The sequence below is a fragment of the Aspergillus homomorphus genome, assembly GCF_003184865.1.
Source record: "Aspergillus homomorphus CBS 101889 unplaced genomic scaffold BO97scaffold_54, whole genome shotgun sequence".
Lineage (NCBI taxonomy): Eukaryota > Fungi > Ascomycota > Eurotiomycetes > Eurotiales > Aspergillaceae > Aspergillus > Aspergillus homomorphus.
This window is the reverse complement of record NW_020291940.1, coordinates 141,668-159,206: the sequence shown is the minus strand read 5'-3', so window position 1 is coordinate 159,206 and position 17,539 is coordinate 141,668. Positions and strand designations below refer to the sequence as shown.

The 17,539-nt window shown below is 51.3% G+C and overlaps 7 protein-coding genes across 7 annotated transcripts; 1 reads left to right on the top strand and 6 right to left on the bottom strand.

Annotated features, from left to right (window-relative positions):
- Nucleotides 1-39: 39 nt before the first annotated feature.
- BO97DRAFT_408612 (uncharacterized protein) lies at nt 40-1,506 on the bottom strand. Its single transcript, XM_025695904.1, has one exon. It carries the CDS (start codon nt 1,352-1,354, stop codon nt 143-145), a length of 1,212 nt encoding a protein of 403 aa, XP_025547223.1. The 5' UTR covers nt 1,355-1,506; the 3' UTR covers nt 40-142.
- Nucleotides 1,507-2,797: 1,291 nt separating this feature from the next.
- On the bottom strand, nt 2,798-3,653 carry BO97DRAFT_355113 (A4/G1 family peptidase; the record flags this gene model as incomplete). Its single annotated transcript, XM_025692122.1, has 2 exons — nt 2,798-2,994; nt 3,050-3,653. 2 exons carry the CDS (start codon nt 3,651-3,653, stop codon nt 2,798-2,800), a joined length of 801 nt encoding a protein of 266 aa, XP_025547222.1.
- Nucleotides 3,654-6,227: 2,574 nt separating this feature from the next.
- On the bottom strand, nt 6,228-7,731 carry BO97DRAFT_398982 (protoglobin family protein). The gene is made up of 3 exons (XM_025694215.1): nt 7,418-7,731; nt 7,090-7,360; nt 6,228-7,035 (listed from the first exon to the last, which is right to left on the bottom strand). The coding sequence occupies exons 1-3, from the start codon at nt 7,536-7,538 to the stop codon at nt 6,534-6,536; spliced, it is 894 nt and encodes a 297-aa protein (XP_025547221.1). The 5' UTR covers nt 7,539-7,731; the 3' UTR covers nt 6,228-6,533.
- A 2,404-nt stretch (nt 7,732-10,135) lies between these two features.
- On the top strand, nt 10,136-12,339 carry BO97DRAFT_228740 (FAD-binding oxidoreductase). Its single transcript, XM_025690705.1, has 3 exons — nt 10,136-11,419; nt 11,468-11,734; nt 11,791-12,339. Exons 1-3 carry the CDS (start codon nt 10,382-10,384, stop codon nt 11,926-11,928), a joined length of 1,443 nt encoding a protein of 480 aa, XP_025547220.1. The 5' UTR covers nt 10,136-10,381; the 3' UTR covers nt 11,929-12,339.
- BO97DRAFT_228637 (uncharacterized protein) lies at nt 12,017-12,712 on the bottom strand. Its single transcript, XM_025690703.1, has 2 exons — nt 12,623-12,712; nt 12,017-12,571 (listed from the first exon to the last, which is right to left on the bottom strand). The coding sequence occupies exon 2, from the start codon at nt 12,564-12,566 to the stop codon at nt 12,339-12,341; it is 228 nt and encodes a 75-aa protein (XP_025547219.1). The 5' UTR covers nt 12,567-12,571; nt 12,623-12,712; the 3' UTR covers nt 12,017-12,338.
- Nucleotides 12,713-13,392: 680 nt separating this feature from the next.
- On the bottom strand, nt 13,393-13,869 carry BO97DRAFT_418054 (uncharacterized protein; the record flags this gene model as incomplete). The annotated part of the gene is made up of 1 exon (XM_025696503.1): nt 13,393-13,869. The coding sequence occupies one exon, from the start codon at nt 13,867-13,869 to the stop codon at nt 13,393-13,395; it is 477 nt and encodes a 158-aa protein (XP_025547218.1).
- Nucleotides 13,870-14,724: 855 nt separating this feature from the next.
- BO97DRAFT_377388 (allantoate permease) lies at nt 14,725-16,772 on the bottom strand. Its single transcript, XM_025693056.1, has 7 exons — nt 16,601-16,772; nt 16,420-16,552; nt 16,246-16,392; nt 15,518-16,191; nt 15,396-15,461; nt 15,257-15,342; nt 14,725-15,203 (listed from the first exon to the last, which is right to left on the bottom strand). Exons 1-7 carry the CDS (start codon nt 16,754-16,756, stop codon nt 15,020-15,022), a joined length of 1,446 nt encoding a protein of 481 aa, XP_025547217.1. The 5' UTR covers nt 16,757-16,772; the 3' UTR covers nt 14,725-15,019.
- Nucleotides 16,773-17,539: the final 767 nt, after the last annotated feature.

Genomic DNA, 17,539 nt, shown 5'->3' with positions numbered 1-17,539 from the left:
CTATGCTATGATTAGTCATTGCCACGGTAATTGGTCTGGATCTTTGATTATCACAAATCATTCATGATTCATGAAACAATGGTATTGGGTATGATGGTATACAGGGCTCTAAATTACAGCGAAGAATGATGCACAAAGCTCTTTACTTGCTCTCCTCCTTGGCCTCACTGGCCAATTGCTCAACCTGTTCCTTGCGCTTCTTGAGCACTTGTTGCAGCTCTTCCACCGTCTCCTTGAGCACGCCCTCGGCCTCTTTGCCCTTCTTCTCCGTGACTGTTCGGATCGACTGCAACTGGTTTAGGATGTCCGATCCGCCAGGCACCATCTTGGTCCACTTGTCCAGATCGAAGGAGCTGTTGTTCTTGGCCTGATCGACCTTCTCCTTGACGAACTTCTCCACCTGCTCCGTCTTGCCCGACGAGGCCGAGTCCTTGATCAGTCCCCAGAGCTCGCCGAAGTTGCCCTGCTTTAGTGCATCGGCATTGTTCTCAACCAGCTCCTTCAGCTGGGGGTTCTTGTCCAGATACTGCTTGCTCTCGTCCATCCCCTTCTGCCACATCTCGTCGCCCACCTTCTGCAGCTTGTCCTTCTTCTCCTGGATCAATTGGCGAACCTTCTCCACCGACTGCACACTGACGCCTTCCTTGACGATGCCCGCCACTTGCTCCCAGGTCTTGTTGACCTCCTCCTTGGCCTGCGGTCCGTATGCCTCGCCCATCTGCTTCAGCTGTTCCCAGCTGCCGCCGACCTTCTCCTGCAGCCAGGGGTGGTTGTCGAGGATGTCCTCCGCCGCATCGCCGGACAGATCGACCAAGCGACCGAGGTGTTTTTGCAGCACGCGCAGGGCCTCAAAGGCGGTGTCCGCGTTGGAGCCGCCCTTCTTGGTCAATCCCTTGATCTCTGAGTAGGCATCGCGGACTATCGAATCGAACTCGCTGCCGTGCTTCTGCTTGATCTTCTCCAGGTCGTCGAACAGGGTGTCAATGTATTTGCGCGCACCGGGGATGAAGGCGGCGTAGCTCTTCGCGGTCTCACGGAGCCATTCAAGCGCCTTGTCGGGCTCCGGAGCATTCTGGATGATGCCTTGCTTCACCTGGTCGGCGTAGTTCTGGGTTTGCTTGACGGTCTTGACCACGGTGCGGGCGCCGGAGAAGTGGTACCAGGCGTATCCGGCCACGAAGGCGGCGGCACCACCGGCCAGTCCTCCGACGAGGGCAGGGTTGCTGCTCGAGTTGGACCCATTGGAGGTACCAGAGGAGGTCGACTGGAATCGTGCATTGGGGTACCGGTTCTTCAGCTGGACGGTGCGTTGCTGTCTAACGCAGCGGGTTGCAACTCTGGGTGTTCGGTTCATCATGATGTGTGATTGTGGAAATGGTGTTAATCGAGGGATTGGGAAGAGAGAAAGTTGTCGGGGGTAGAGGGAAAGGTTGATGAGTAGAGGATGAAAGTGGAAGGGGGATTCAAGGGTGTAGTTATACTGCTGTTACTGAAAGTGAGAGTACTTGATAACTACTGCATCCGGGGGGTGTTTTAAGGGACTATAAAAGAAAGACTGTTGCTGCTCCCGTCAAGATGACGCAGGCCAAGGGTCATCACCCACTAAACCGGATTAGGCAGGGCCCAATCTCGCCAAGTCCCGATCTTGGCGGGTCCAAATCCCTGGGCTCGAAAAAGCCACGACGTAATCATGCCTTCATTCCTCAATAACATCATGGAAAATAAGTTATCAACACGTCATCCTGCACAGGATGTAAGATTAGAATCAAGCTCTCCAGTAGTGTGATGGCTGTGCCTGACGCACGGGCGGAGCCGCGTCCAACATCCTCCCCATCGGTGACCGAGATGGCAGCAGCATAACAGAACCTGGTATGACGATCATTAACATTACACAATACGTGTAGGTCTGCTACCTTAGCCTCTTCAGCCTGGAGTCGGTCGAGTGCTGAGGTAACCACTAACACTTGCCGACTCTAGCCTTTGCCATACCATTTGTAGTCTCCAGCTCAATATATTGACAGAAAATGCAGAAATGCGCTGGAGATGAATGCCAAGTCAAAAACACGAGTTGCTCTTGCAGATGAAATTAGTCGTGAAAAATGTAAGATGATGAAGACTTTAATTAGTCAAGAAGGCTGCATGTACGAATTCTCGACAGAAAAATGTATATCTTTCCCACATGGACCACACCCAAGCTACTATTACCGTTGCCAGAGTCTCACAACCCCGGAATATTTATTGTGTTTCATGGCTGGCGGATTAAGTATACTGAGTATCAACAAACAAATTCAACGTACTAATGACATATTATCCTATTTTGCACAACATATAGATCAGTCACGACCGAGCAACGTGTCGCAATGACAAGCTCGATGAATCGTCCTCCGGCTTGCGTTATTGACTTCGAAATACTCTGATTGTGTTCGAAAAGTAGCGTACGTATACCTCTACTGATGAGTAGTCGAAAGTGTTCTCAGTATATGATTGAGCCTTTTCTATCTCATAGCCGCGTCAATTCAGGCCCGATTTGTCACTTTTCTAGTAGCACTGTCAACAGTACAAGGCTCTGGTGCTACGAAGAATCGAAGACATATGCACCGCGTTCCAGGAAGCTACTGTGTCTCATTGTCCACAAGGAAGATACACTTGACGAACAAGCCGTCATCAACTATCTTATGAGCCATCAACTGCCTTTCTTACGACCCGTCTAACCTCAGCACGAACCCGCTGCTCTCTCCTCCGCATGTCACACTCGCATAATCAGGCCTATGCGCTCTTAAGAAGTTATCGAGATGGCTTAGACGTAAGTGATGGTAACAGAAGAGTCACTGTTAATGGTAACATCAGTCTTCACAGTGCCAGACTGCTCAATCTCAATGATGGTAGCATCATCGAGGCCGACACTCTCGCCGCCAGCAGCCTTAGCCACGGCGCCGGTGAACGTGATGGTGCCAAAGTCGACGAGGCTGACCAGGGAGCCATTCTCCTCAAAATCTATGTGCAAATTGGTACAGACGAACATAAGGACTGAATCGCAATTAGGACTCACCTTCGACGATCCATTCGGCGTTCTGACCACCGAGCTTGGCGCTGGAGTAAGGGGCCGACAGCTTCTTGGACACGGTCTGGCCGGTGCTCTTGTTCTCGATAATGGCAATGCCGCTGGTGGAAGAGTAGGACTCGACGATGGTGACGATCTCATCGCCAGCAGAGATGTCGATGCTGCCGGTGAAATCGTAAGCGTAGTCGGGGTACCACTCATACCAGGCATCGTAGGAGGCCTGGCCGTTCTCCAGGGTGAAATCGATACCAGTTTGAAGGATGGCGTTTCCATAGGTGTCGCCGTCAATGCCAACCCAGGCGGAGGCAGCGCCGCTACCGGTGCCAGTGGGTTCAGGGACGGTGAAGGTACCGGTCACGGCCGTGTAGGTAGCAGCCGCCGAGGGAGGGTTCTCCAGCACCGCGCCAGACCAGTTGGAGCTGTACTCCACATTGGTCTGGTTCTTGACCGTCGCAGGCCGGTTGACAGCCTCGAGAGGGCGAGAGCCCCGGGTGGCAGCACGAGCCTTCACGCGAGCTTCGAGTCCGCGCCCAGGAGCGGCGGCGACGACACCAGCGAGGATGCTAGCAGCAATAGCAGCGGTGATCTTCATTTTGAGAGAGGTTTGGGAACTCGAATTGAGTAGGTGAACAAGTATCGAAGCTAGAGATATCTGCAATGGAGGAGAGAACTGAGCTGGCTGATGAAGAAGAAAAGCATCTTGAAGGGAAATCCACGATGTTTTTATGTCTTCCAGAACGAGCACTCCATCTTCATCATTAGCGATACTACCATCGCATCATTTCACCTCATTTTATCCTGGTCATCGCTCTATGAGCTTCATGCAGACAAGGTGCACCACTGAGACTGACAATAATCGCAACGATGTGGGTGAGGATGTCGACATGCATCGGACTCCGTTGGATAAGCGCCATGGCCCGAGGAATTCTGTGGGCTAAAGAGCCTGAAGAAATGGTCTTGACACATGCTCTATTCTAGATGTTGGCCTTTAATATCTTTTCGATCCCATCACCCCATCCATTGCGCGATTAACGCGACGAGGACCTCAACTTGCGGAACAGAGCGCTAAGCTTGACTTTCAGATCCTGACAGCATTATGGTGAGACAGAAAGTGCTACAAAAGAGCTTCCCAGCCTAACAACATCATTGAAGCTGGTCATAACCACGCAAAGGTCGAGAGAAGGATAATGGTGGGCTTGGTAAGAGTGTGGCATGCCTTGGCGATGCCGTGCCAACCGGGTCCCCGAGAAGCCAATATTGTTTGCACCGAAGTCAGAGCGCCACTTGTCGGCTCCTGCAGAAGAAGTGCCTGAGGATTTGGTATAATCGTGCGGGGCAGGTGTTAGTGGCTTGTTGCGTGATTTCATCCTGGATGAGTCGATCCACGCAACAAAGAAGCAGGAGTTGTTAGTTAACTACACTATCATAACCTTAGTCAGCATGAATAGTTATGTGCAGCTTGCACAATTTGTCTCCAGGCGCAAGTGATCCCAACATCTTCTTGCATTGCTCACTAAACTAATAGTCCTCTAGCCATTGCAAGCTGGTCACTGCGTTATCTGCAGTATTACTGTGGCGTGTATATCTGCAGTCTCCAAGCTGTACCAGTATCAGTCTAGCCGGCTCGCTGCTGACGAGGTTTGTTGGTCTGTTACTTGGTTTTTGCGTCAAAAACGGGCTCAATACATCTTGATGTGACTCGCGTACTGGCACAAATTCCCGGGATATCCTCGAGCAGACAGTGGGAAAGACCTCAGGGCTCCGCTAGTTTGATGTGCCTCCCGCCCGCGGCACGGCTTTCCCCCTCTTCTTTGGGCGACCCCCCTTCTCCCACGAAAACAACAGCTCCTCGACCCTGCCCTGACATCCCATTGATTCACTCGACATCATGAACATGAAAGCACGCATGCATTATGACTATGTTGCTTGGGAAAAAAAGTGAAGCCATCGCAGATAGCTGGTTGGATGACTACTTGGTAGTCATAATTGAAGTATGCGACCGTCGATGTAAACAAGGCAAAAGAACGGCAGGCAACAAGGCAACAAGGCAGCAAGGCAGCAAGGCAGGAAGTAATATGGGCACGTGATTGCCATGGACTCCGGTCGGAAGCTGAACATCCTTCCTGCCTTCGTTCTCTTCTGTTTTGCCCAGCCCCGTCTGCAGTCGCACCGATACCTTACTCCTGCGCCTCGAAAATTAGGTCGAGCTGAGGTCTTATCTCATCCAGAACTCTCAAATGACAGCTTGCGCCCTGGACTTTCCCTCGTCGTGGCATCCTGTTCCCCACCGACTTCTCCGACAGTCATTCTTCTGGTGGAATGCTCGCTCGAACAGACTAGACATTACCTTTGCTCGTTTTAACTATTCGAGTTGCTAATAGCCCATGCCTCATCAATCCCAGATGTTTTATCCAGATGCGTTTCGTTGATATTATCGCCAACTGCCCAGTTCTTTCGATTCCCTTTTAGCAGCCTCTACGTTTCCCACAACAACCACGGTGGAATACTTGGAAGTCACTAGGATGGAAGCGGAAGAAACACAGGTATACTCGGTCTGGATCTGGCTTGGATGGTCATCACGATATTCAGCAATGCCACTGTAAAGGTGATGGCACTCTGCACCGTCCGACCGGTCGGCTTGCCGGGACTGACGGGTCTATCTCCCCATACTCGCTCCCTGATCACACGGACCGTTTAGGGTTGGAGGTAACATAAAAAGCGCGGTGCTCCTCCAGTACTGTCCGGTCATCAAGTAGCAGCTCCTTTCGGTACTCGAAAGCCCTGCAAGGAAGGCCCTTCACGGGAGTCGCTTTTCTCCTCGGTCAAGGAGAAAGTTAAAATTGTGGAACGGCACCGCTTCGACATCCCCATTTTAAGTAGAACTGTTCACCGGCGCTACTTCAGCGGCGCCGTAGTCGACATTCTCCTTATCATCTCCGAGTTTTCTCCACGCGCTCAGCTCCTTTCCTTTGCTCTCTTAATTAAAGTCATGTAGACGTATACAAGATTATGGCTGGATCTTGCACTAAACTAAAAACGTGGCTTGGTGAGGAAGACTCACCACAAACGGATATATATCACGGCATTGTCTCCCATTTACAGCACACGTCACGTTCAAAGCGTGAACTATCCATAGACGGAGCAATGCAGGAGCTGATTCCGACAACGGGGTCTGCTTATATGACTAAATAATATGTCTACAACATGGAGTTTTGAAAGAAAGAAAAGCAGTCCGATCGTTACCAGGCCAGGGGAATCAAAGGATAGCAGAAGCAAGCTAACTTAAGCAAGAAAACAGCAGAAAAAGAGCACGCAGGCCAAACACCAGAAAACCTATACAGTGAACACCCTCCAGAATCTTTTCCCAGAAATCCGTTGTCATCCCCATCGTACCCCAAAAGGTTCCCATATGTTCTTACACCTTATTTACCTATATCCAAATGAAACTCGTCAACTTCACGGTTGGAGTAGATTAGTGACCCATTTTCCCATTGGGCCCTGACCAGACCTTGGTTTCAAACGATTGCTTGAAGCCCCCCGAGAACGGACAGGCCGAGTGGGAGGAATGAGACGAGCTCGGAGCGTGCATCGTGGCCGTGGCATGCGTGGTCGCCGTGTCCACCGACCGTGTATCGGAGAAGATACTGGTGGATTCCGACTGCTGTGTGGTCGAGCGAGTGATGTGCGAGGCTGAATCGTCATGCTGCTCTTTCCCAGAAGGCTCGTGATGGACAGACTCGGTCTCGTCACTGAACTCCTCGCCATCACGGACCCGCCAGCGGGCGAAAAGATCGTTCTGAATCCAGATCACCTTGCTCAAGGCCTTGACAAGCGCCATCTTAAAGGCGAGCGTAAGATGTGGGTGGCTGAAAACGGCCTCGATGATGATGTCCTGGATGAAGCCGAGGCAAGCGCCGATGTGAATGTATTCCACATTGAACGCAAGCATGCGGTCTTTGCCGGTGTGCATTCGCCTGCAAAATGTTCAGCACTGTGACAGTTAGACGCAGGACCAGGGTTATGCATACCCGACTTGGTTAAGGTACTGATAGAATTCCGGCTTGGTAGGGTCGGAGCAGAGCTTGGTCATGTACCACCGCAGAAACATTCGGCGGCGCTGGATATAGCCACTGTCAAAGGTGGGATAGCTGGTCACCTCCTCCTCCGAGGAGGTGCTGCGTGTGCGAAAGACCCGAGCGGTGATATCAAACTCCAGAAGCTTGGCATAGACTCGATCGACCAAGGTAGGCGCCAGCGCCTTGATATATTTGGACCCCTTGTTTAGGGCAGCGACATCATCTGTGCACAGTCTTAGCCACCTATGGTTTGACAACTAGGCCAGAGGAATAGACTGACCGGTATTGAACTCCAGAAATTGCTGCAAGTAGTGGACGCGTGCCTCGAGATCGGTATAGAGGGCTTTCCGGTCAACATTCCGGGGGACATTCGGTGGATTGCCCTGGAAAACCATGGTCATGGATGGGCGAATCGATAGTGGCAGCTAATACACAAGTAATTTGAGGAAAAGAAAAGAAAGGATGGGCTCAAACACAGCAAGTGACTACCGAACCGAGGGGCGATCAATCTGCTATTTACAATGGACGGGGCCACTGGGAATCGAGATTTCATCTGCATTTTCTTTCTTTTTCTTCTTTCATCATTTCTTTTTTTGTCATGCAGTAGCGTAGCGGATCAAGATGGAATGTGATATGTAAGTGAATAAGTGAATCAATCCACTGTCGCCCTCCGCCCCCCTCCAGACTCGCCCCTCCCCCCCCCCCCCCCCCCTTGTGTGCCAGGCTGCCACAACAAACTTTCCGATTAGAGTTCTGAGGGGCATCTGGTCAGGAAGGGGAAAAATAAACGGCATGGATGACATCTGTCAGCTGTGCGGCCGGCAATTTAAGTGGATCTGAAGGAATCCTTAGTGTTTTTTCTAGCATTTGGCTTTTCTCTTCACGGGCCCACTCAATAGTCGCCGTCTGTTCCCCCTTTCGAATCTTAGCCCTCCTTGAGGCCATCCGGTGTCCGTTGATATGCATCTTCCTCCACTTGTCGAATCGTAGACTACCGATTGGGGTAGTCCGTGACTCTGTGGGTGCAGTAAGTGGGACATGGCGATGTTTTATGGGCGGATTTGAGGGCCGGTGGTGAAGACTCCAGCGACTCGACACGCCGGGCGTGCCCTAAAGAGCCACCGCTGTGTGAGAGTGTCTTGCTTGATTGTTGGAGATTGTTGGAGTCGGACCTTGTTTCCACTTGCACACCCACTTCTTCCACCATTTTCTGCTAGACTAGAGTGCTACACAACAACTCCGTACTTCGGACCGCAGATTCTCCATCGTTCGGAGCCGATCCGGTCTTATCCTCAGGCATCCATGTCCGAGCAAGCAACTAAATTGAGACTAAAGCTTCTAGAAGAGTTTCGACCCATGGTACGATCGGCAGTTGCTGGAGGAATGCATGAGTCAGGATTCCTGGCTCACCTTTCCTGAGTCAGGAAAGGGGAGGCTGTAGTGGAGCGTCCGTTTTCTGTCGAACTGGCTTTTGTGACTTATATGCACTATGCATTCGGCCTCGTATCTCTATCCCAGGGCCTAAAACCTTAAAAAGAAGTGAACGCCCCCCTTTTTTCGTTGTCAAAGGGAGTCTTCCTATTGCGTAGTTCCTCTTCGACACTTTGACTGAATCAACAACGCCTGGGCTTTGAAATTGTGCATGGGAATGAATATGGCATATTTCTCGTCATTGGCGACCGTGCAGCAAACCCCGAACCATGAACACCCCACCTGAGCACGGTGAAGAAACACAACACGGAAAAGGTTTACAGGCTTTGAGTTTAGACATCTATCTATCGCATCCCAAATACGAGACAGTAGGCTGTCGCACGGGCCTTTCTATACTTTGTGACCTGTTCGCGGCTTCACGAGCCCCTGATGCCGACCGGGGCAGCCATGTGGCAGTTTGCTGAAGACCTACGGGCGCAAATCCAGAATCCAGACCGTCGGCCAGCAGCAACCCTTGCATTGCATTATCGATCGTGATCCCAGCGACTTGGAGCCGCCATGTGGTTATCGCCCACCATCTTCGTCTAGTGTCATCGGTTCGCGTTCTGCGCTTCTTCGGGGGTGGTCGACCGAAGTAGAACTGCAGCAATCGAAAACGATCCGCCTTCGACCAACCAGGATATGTTAGAGATTAAGATGGCAAACGGCTTTCCACTCGTTCAGTGGATCTCTCAAAGAGACTTCAGCAGGTAGAGAATGAGAATAGCATCAGAGTTGGTTTCATCTGGCCAGATTCAAGCCTTTGCGGGGGTTCCTGGACACTGTTGAGACATCGCTCGCTCCCCAGAGCCAATGGCAACAATAGCAATACAAATTGTGATATGTCATTGCTGGAACCCCGACGGGAACTTCGGCTAGGTACCTAATAACAAGCCGCCCTTTTCTTGTTCGCCAAGTGGAGCCGAGGCGATGAAGAAATCAAGATTGACAGTAAAGACACGGAACGAAGGGAAATCCCTCGCTTCCCGCCATCAGCTACTATACTCAGCATTGCGAGCCCTGACAGACTACGGTCAACTCTATTGAACTCATGGATGGTGGTTGAGATCCCTAGTTGGTCGGACTGCATACTCCTAGCTTCATGCTGCACGCAGCTGTCTCGATTTCCTGCCCACGAAAGCCTCTCGAGAAATGAAGTCATACCAGGAACGAACATCTGTGTCCCAATTCATTGTCAATATCGCTCACTGGATCAACGGTAGCAATGTGTACTGGGCACTTACGGCAAGTTAGACTTCCTTCCCTAAAGAGTTATAAGCGGCGTGATAGGCTGGTATCATGCTCCGGTTTGCCGCAACGCAAGGCATGAGATGACAGCTGACCGCGACTGCAGTGCAATCCCTCGTCATAAAACTTCACAATGATATCGTCTTGTGAAACCGTGATGGTCAGAACAGCTAAAGAAAGACGCCGAACACTCTATGAGATGCAAATCTTCGAGGGTAAACTTTTCACTTCCCTGGCAAGCGGACGTTCTCACCACTCAACTCGTCCTTGCATGCTGCAGATGCCTATATCTGCCAACCATGGACATCTGGACATCCATCCCGAGCTAGTTGCTGGTGCTCCCAGTTTTGTATAATCCTCCCCTCAAATCAAGCTTTGTCCCCTCCCTCAAGCCACATACTTGAAGTGACGTCAAGAGCCGGGGGACTGGGCAGGACAAGGAGCTATATAAACGACGATGCGACATGCTATGGTATGGTCGCTCAAACAGCCGCAATTCAATTGAGCTTCATACAATTTAGACGGAATGGCACCCCCCGAGTATATCACAAATCCCGAGTACTCCTCGAAGATTCTTGTGCGCGGGGACCCCGAGTACGAACGATGTCGCGAGATGAATCCGTCCGCGGCCGGCCCTCGATATCCTCGTGAAATTCACCTAGTCGAGAGCGTGGCTGACGTGAAGAACGCTCTAAACCGAGTAACCGAGCTGGGCACGACCGTGAGCATACGCTCGTCCGGTCATGCCGCGCAATCGCCCTACCTCGTGCAAGACGGAATCTTGATTGATACCAACAAGCTGAATCGTCACGTGGACTACGACGAGGAGATGGCTCAAATATCCTTTGGGCCGTCCTGCCGCATTGGAGAGGTATCCCAGAAACTGAGTGAGGTTGGTCGCTTCTTCCCCATCGGTCATGCCCCCACCGTCGCCATGGCCGGTTACCTTCTCGCGGGCGGACAGGGGTTCTTCATGCGCAGATACGGTGCCGCGGTATCCTTCGTTACCCGAATGGAGATTGTTCTACCCAATGGCGACGTGGTCCTCGCCGATCGTAACAATCACTCCGATCTTTTCTGGGCCGCGCGTGGTAGTGGCTTGGGCTTCTTCGGCGTGGTGACGCGATTCTGGGCCAGGACTATGCCCGCCTCGACCCCGTGGCAGCGAATCGTGCAATTTGAGATCAACAGCGACAACTACGAGAAGCTGATGACCTGGGCGATCGAACGCGGCCGCGAGACGCCCAAGCAGGACACGGATTTGAACATGACTATCACGTACGCACAGGCCGACCCCACCGCCACTGGGGATGAGGTGCCCCCGGGAGCAAAGCTGCACCTGACTTTGCTGTTATTATGCTATGCCGAAACAGAAGAGGAGGCCAAGGGTATGTTGAGCGCTTACGACCAGGTGGACGAGGTGCGCGATTTCCTCCTCGATAAGCAATCTGTCCAGAAAGGCACATTCGAGGAGATCCTGGCCGCGGCCGAAGCAGGTCCTGGGCCAGGCACACGGGTCCACAACAACAGTATCTTAAGCGACCCTGGTTGCTCACTGCCTCGGGTAAGGCGTCTCTTGCTCCCGGTATGGAGTCCGCACTAACGAGAGCAGTTGTTGGAAACGATGAAGCCAGCCTTGCTCGAACTGCCGACCCGGCAGTCGAACGTTTATATCTACCACTGCGACCAGCGCCCCGACGAAAATGAAATGGTGATGAGCTTGCCCCAGGATCTGTACTTCATGACAGCCACCATCTGGACGGACCCAGAGCGGGAATCGGACCTCCGCCAACACATGCGAGATCGGTATACACGTGCCCTGTCCGTCGCGATTGGCATGTTCGTCGTGGATCTGGACCCCAATTGGGAGGACGTCAATGTGAGTTCACCTGCACTGAGTGACTTGCGGAATGAATAATGCTGATGACAGCATAGACACGAGTGATTACCGACACCGCGCTTCAGCGATTCCTGCAAGTCCGGGAGAAGTATGATCCCCAGGGCTTGTTTCCGAACTACAAGGCGTTTGTGCGGGCCGACCAGAACGCGCGGGGTGTCACTGGGGCTGTATGAGAGGGTGGGAGCGCAGGGTCAATTAACGAATCTCTTTCTCAATGACTTTTGATGACTTGCACGTTTAGCGATGTATCAGACTGTGATCGTGAGGGTATGTCCTCGTGTTTGCTTGTGGGCTTGGCCATGGATAGGTTCTGAAATGCTATGGAAGATCTTTCAAGTCAGCTGATGTGAGCAGAGGATTTGCAGTAAGCAAGGAATGTTCGATAACACTCAGCCGATTCTTTGAGCTGAGACCACAGGACTTTTAAGGGTGATCTTAGGTGGCAAGAAATCACGAGATCTTTTCGATTAGGGCGTGATATGTACAATTCCCGTCCTTCTATGCGATCGCAATCTATATTCTAAGCCGAACTAGAAAACGCATGGCAGAAGCAAGTGGACACACTAGAGTCATAGACCTCCGATCACAGCTGGCCTTTCTGATGCAGAAGTCCGAGGTGTTCTTTGATGCTTTTCAACTCCTTCACCCGGCCCTCCTCGTTCTCTTTGAGCAGACGCAGGTGCTCGCTCTTTAGTTGTTTAAAGTCGTCCTCCAGCTTGTGGTGCCAGGGGTAGAGGACAAAGACTTGGAAACAAAGAGCCGAGCTGGCGATAACGAAGTTCGTCAAGGAGAATCCGCGCGTGATGAGCATGTTGCCTGCGATGAGGGCTTAGTTGGATCCGGAATGGATGGAAGCAGTGATCTCACAGTACCTTTAGTATATTCTGGTATATGAGACTCGGAATGAAGTGAGAGAGTCTATTCTATTTAACAGAGGAGTGAAAGAAAGAGATATCGATTCCAGATTGAAAGAGCGGCTGGTTGGGTTTGGAGAGGAGATTTGTGGTGACTGATCTGGCTGCAGAAAAAAAAAAGGGAAAGAAGGACAAGAGAATGAGGACAGAAAAGACAGCGAGACAGGGTAGCACTGCAGAGACTTTCCCTTATAATACAGTTCGCCCCGATTGCATAATTGGTCTTCATGTTCTGATTGTCAGTTCAATTCAGTTCACCTCCACAGCCCGTCGGATCCGAGAACGGGGATATTTCGGCGCTGGTGATTTTGCGGGGCGCGGCCACTGCCGAGCTGCCGAAAACCGCCTGCCGATATCAGATTCGGATGGATACTTGATTATAAGTATACACTCCAGGTGTTCTTTGATTGTGCTATGGTGATCAACCTCCTGCTCCTCCCATCTATACAGTACCCCGCCTTATACTCCACATATTGAGCCTCACCAGAACAAGTCACCGGTCGCAGCGTGCTTAGAATCTCGAAGAGCCCCTCCCAGTAAATCTGGTCAACAGACCACTGGAATCGATGTTATCACAGTTGGCATGAGCGCATTTCAGGCAATTCACTTGCCAGCGTGTCAGGCCTCCTGGGACATCGGAGTTAGAGGGACCGGGTCAGCCTTCATAGATTGAAGCACTCCTAATGAGGTTCATTTCTGTTTCAGGATGACTTCTGGTTTATCTTATCTATCATCCCCCCCATAATCGATAAGGACTGTTCCGAAGGGCGTTCCGAAGCGACCCAAGCAATCCACACAGATAAGATAGCCATCAGCGGTGCTGTGACGGAGCCAGCATTGAAGTGGAATGGTATTGTCCACCCGCGGTCGGATCACTGCAGCCAGCTCGGCCAGCCTGAGTCCAGCGCAGGACATGGCAAAACAAACGACCAGAACACCGTAGAGTAAGGTCACTGTACCGCCTCCTGCAATAGCCAGGGGCAGACTACCTGCGATAGCCATCCAGCTGTTCGACGTGTTGAATCCTAGGGCCATGATGCTGACCATGTTGAAATTGCGCTTCAGTCCTGTCTCTCCATGGTTCAGAGCTGCCACCATGCCGACCTCCACATCTTGTGGATCAGATCCACGCCCTGTAATCTTCTCCTTCTTCACCGACACTGCAGAGGATGGCTTCTCGCGGGCTTGTAATTCTTCCATAGTGGCACGTCGCTGGGGGAGGGCGAGTCGACCTCGATGCACTCTGTGGGTAGTCCTCAAACTGGGGTTGACATACAGACTCGGTTCGTACCGAGCAATATGGTCACGATTGAGTATTATCTCTATTATCTCCCCCTTGTGGAGATAAGCAGTGTTTCACAGTCACTTGTGGCGCTTATCGGCATCATCTTCGTATTTGATCGAAGGCCCTCGGAACAATCTCGACTGATATCCTTAAGGATCCGAGTTCTTCAGGCTAAGGCGTCTGGCGATTGGATGAGCAGTGGGATATTTAGACAACAACTTTGATCCTGCCTGTCATAATCACAAGCAGACGAGAGGACACTTCGGCTTTGTCGAGATATCGCAGCGAGAGATAGAAACTGTTATATGACGCGTTAACTATGAGCCAGCTTTACAATTCGATTCGATCCCTAGGTAACAAAAGCGAGCGGAGCTAGGACGAGAGACTGGTTTCAGCAAACCTAAGCAAAAAGGATGATAAACTCGCCCCTCATGCAGTTCGTACTATGCAGTTCGTACTACTGCTGACAAGCATCGATCGACTGGCAAGGCGGATGGTTGTCGTCTGCAGTGCGTCAAGCCACAAAATGTGCATGGTACTCATACATTTGGCTGAAAACCGAGCTAGTATGGCTTATTGAAGGACACTATGGAATCTCTGTTCGGAAATCTGTTGTTCGTGCATTTTGGTAAATGACGGGGCTGGCTAGTGGATGCTATCACAATCTTTCGCTACGGGCGCAAAAGGGATTCTGTCGCTCGAAACCTCCAAAATTTCGATTTGCGAATTTGCCAAATGAATACATCTTTAGGACGAAAAAATTGAAACGTGGTTAAAGTATTTCTGGTAGTGTGAACAGTGTTATCCATAGTGTGGCTGACCTGCAAGATGGCGGCGATAGCGACGGTGGGCACTATTGCAAGAAGTGAGTATGATATGAAAGCTTGTGAGATCTTCATAGTACTTCATGCAGTCAATAGACACTGACACAATCAGATCTGTTTCTAGCTGAGTTCATTGAGAAGCTGCAGCAAAGCCAGGCCATCGTGAAGACATGGAATGACGAGTTTCTGGGCCGCGACAGGCCGCGACGTAGGCTTAAAACAGTACAAAGTGAACTGTCCGCTAATAGACGTAGCGAAAGTTCACATCACCTACGCGGTCAAGACGTTGCTCTAGCCAGCTGCCTGCTGCTCTGCCTGATCTATTCGCGCGGGCGTTTCGACGGCCATATAGTACTCGCAGGGACGTTGAGACGACGATCGCACCGGCACTGACGGCTACGAGGGTGATCTTAGCAGGAATATACCTGCAAATTCGGTCAGACAAGTCTACCGAGGCCTCCATTGGTGCGATACATACTCTGGGGCATCTCGAGCTTGAAAAGTCTGCGGCCCAATGATGTTGGCGACGCTGAACCCTGCGGCGACGATTGTGCTGCTGGCTACCTGGTCTTCTTAGCTGGATGGATTGGTAACCGAATGGGGAGCAATCCTTGTACTTTCATCGTGTATCCTTTGTAGTTCACGCCCGTCCATGCATATATCAGTGCTAGCGGGGCTACTGTCTGTCAATCCAGTTAGTTCCACAATAGCCCCTCTGGAAGCGTAAATACGTGCATACCGCGTTTACCAGGTAGATTCCGGCTAGGCAACCGGCCTGGTTTGAGGAGGGCAAGAAAGACATCAAACATGATCCCAGCAAGGTAGGGATTAGGAGCACATTAATTGCTAACCATCGTGAATACCCTTTGGCAATTGCCAGGGTTGATGCCATGGTAGACACAATGCTGACCACTCCGGAGGGCATGTTGAGTAGGGCACTTTCCTTCGACCCGTATCCGAAGTTACTGATCAGGGTGGCAGAATAGGTAGTTATCACGCCACTCGGGGTGACGGTCAGGACAGTCAACAGCACCAGTAGCCAGGTCTGCAGATCGGTAAAGGCTTCCAAAACAGAGGCCTTTCGAAATACCTTCTCGCCAACGCCAGCCTGGTCTTGTCGGAGACGTTGCTCGATGCGAAACTTGTCGCTGCTGCTTAGAAAAGCAGCCTCGGACGGAGATTCTGGCAGCATGAACAGGACCAGCACGGAAACAAGAATATTGACCGCGCCTATCACGACAAACATGATTCTCCACCCTTGGAGCGATAATGTCGAAGGCGCATGCTGAGCTGCAAAAGAAATCAACCCTCCCACGATTTGGCCAGTTCCCAAGCCACAGTACCAGAGGCCATATCGTGGAGTTGACTCGGCTCGAATGTACCACATGCTTGTGTACATCGTCAGAGCAGGGCCTAGAGCCTGTCAGTGAAGAAGATAGTATGAGTGGTGATGAGCGTGGGCCTCACTGATGACAGCCTCCAAGGCACCTAGAATTACCCTCAACGACATCATCCCAGCGAAATTGCTTGCGGCCGCGGAGCAGCACAGGATTACTCCCCAGCAGAGAATGTTGAGTCCTAGAACTTTGGTGATAGGGTAGCGATGAAGAAGGACTCCTGAAAGCTGTCAGCGACATAAACAAAGGGTGTCAGTCCTATACATGCCTTGCGGAAACTCGGCGACCGCATAAGCAATGAAGAACCCCGTAGCCAGCCAGGAGAAGTCGTTGCCGCGCATTCCCAGATCTTGTTGCAATCCCATAACGTTGGCGTACTGACTACATTAGCAACTTGCGAACTACCATCGGTTACAGAGACACACATTCAGAGCCACCTTATCCAGAAACTGCAGAAAGTAGGTCAGAAACATGGTGGGTAAGATCCGCCAGTCGATCCGACGTATCAGAGCCGCACCATCGTGGGGAGTGCCGGGTCTGTAGTCGACAACAGCTAGTCTTTCTCCTTCTGTCGTGCCCATGATGTGTGTGTGCGTCGCAGGAGGAGAGTTGATGAGGTTCCGAGTGGCCTCTTGTCGCACAAGTCAGAAGAATGATTTTGAGATCTCGTTGCAGCCACGACTCTCTTGCCAAGGCTATTGTGTAACCGTGTTCATCCATCCAGAGTATTACGTTCTTGACCGCTGCAACCGACATACTAAGCAGACGTACTATGCAGCAAGGGGTACCCAAAAGGATGCCTTTAGAAATACAGAGTAAACGGACGGAGTACAGCCATGGAAGCGCGGGATGGGTGTAATCGTCCGTCCGCGATCTTCGGCCTGGAGCTTCTTCGCCATCCCCATTGATCAGTATGCAAGTCTCACTTGATTCGAATCTAATTTAGCCAGCAGATTCCAAATCGTGATTTACCATGGAATCGAGACCAGTAACAATGTTTGGTTGTCTTTCGAAGGGGAGAGCATGGCACGTGATACCTCGGCAGATCGTCGGTCCGTTCCATATTCAGTCACGTGCAGTCACGTGCCATATCTCTCTTCTATAGGATACTCGCCTCGAGGACCTCGGATCTTCTCTTCTTCATCTTCGTCTTCACAATCTTCACACATGGGGAATTTGCAGATGACCTTCTGCTGTGCTCACTGTCCGTCTCTTTCCTCTCATCACTTTCACCTTCACATCATGGCTTGAGTCATCGATATAGTATCTCCCACCGAACAAACGACCCACTTGCAGCGGTGGAGCCCGACCCTCAATTTCGCTTAGAGGGTTGGCATGTTTCAATTCACAGACTCAAACATTAG

Excerpts from the sequence above, each read along its gene's own strand:
- BO97DRAFT_408612 (XM_025695904.1), bottom strand. The coding sequence starts at position 1,354 with ATGAACCGAACACCCAGAGTTGCAACCCGCTGCGTTAGACAGCAACGC.
- BO97DRAFT_398982 (XM_025694215.1), bottom strand. The coding sequence starts at position 7,538 with ATGACCATGGTTTTCCAGGGCAATCCACCGAATGTCCCCCGGAATGTT. Across the intron at positions 7,361-7,417 it reads ATTTCTGGAGTTCAATACCG|ATGATGTCGCTGCCCTAAAC; the intron begins GTCAGTCTATTC and ends GACTGTGCACAG. Across the intron at positions 7,036-7,089 it reads CAGTACCTTAACCAAGTCGG|GCGAATGCACACCGGCAAAG; the intron begins GTATGCATAACC and ends AACATTTTGCAG.
- BO97DRAFT_228740 (XM_025690705.1), top strand. The coding sequence starts at position 10,382 with ATGGCACCCCCCGAGTATATCACAAATCCCGAGTACTCCTCGAAGATT. Across the intron at positions 11,420-11,467 it reads CTGGTTGCTCACTGCCTCGG|TTGTTGGAAACGATGAAGCC; the intron begins GTAAGGCGTCTC and ends TAACGAGAGCAG. Across the intron at positions 11,735-11,790 it reads CCAATTGGGAGGACGTCAAT|ACACGAGTGATTACCGACAC; the intron begins GTGAGTTCACCT and ends ATGACAGCATAG.
- BO97DRAFT_228637 (XM_025690703.1), bottom strand. The coding sequence starts at position 12,566 with ATGCTCATCACGCGCGGATTCTCCTTGACGAACTTCGTTATCGCCAGC.
- BO97DRAFT_377388 (XM_025693056.1), bottom strand. The coding sequence starts at position 16,756 with ATGGGCACGACAGAAGGAGAAAGACTAGCTGTTGTCGACTACAGACCC. Across the intron at positions 16,192-16,245 it reads TGCCTTGGAGGCTGTCATCA|GCCCTGCTCTGACGATGTAC; the intron begins GTGAGGCCCACG and ends GACAGGCTCTAG. Across the intron at positions 15,343-15,395 it reads ACAAAGGATACACGATGAAA|GTAGCCAGCAGCACAATCGT; the intron begins GTACAAGGATTG and ends TAAGAAGACCAG.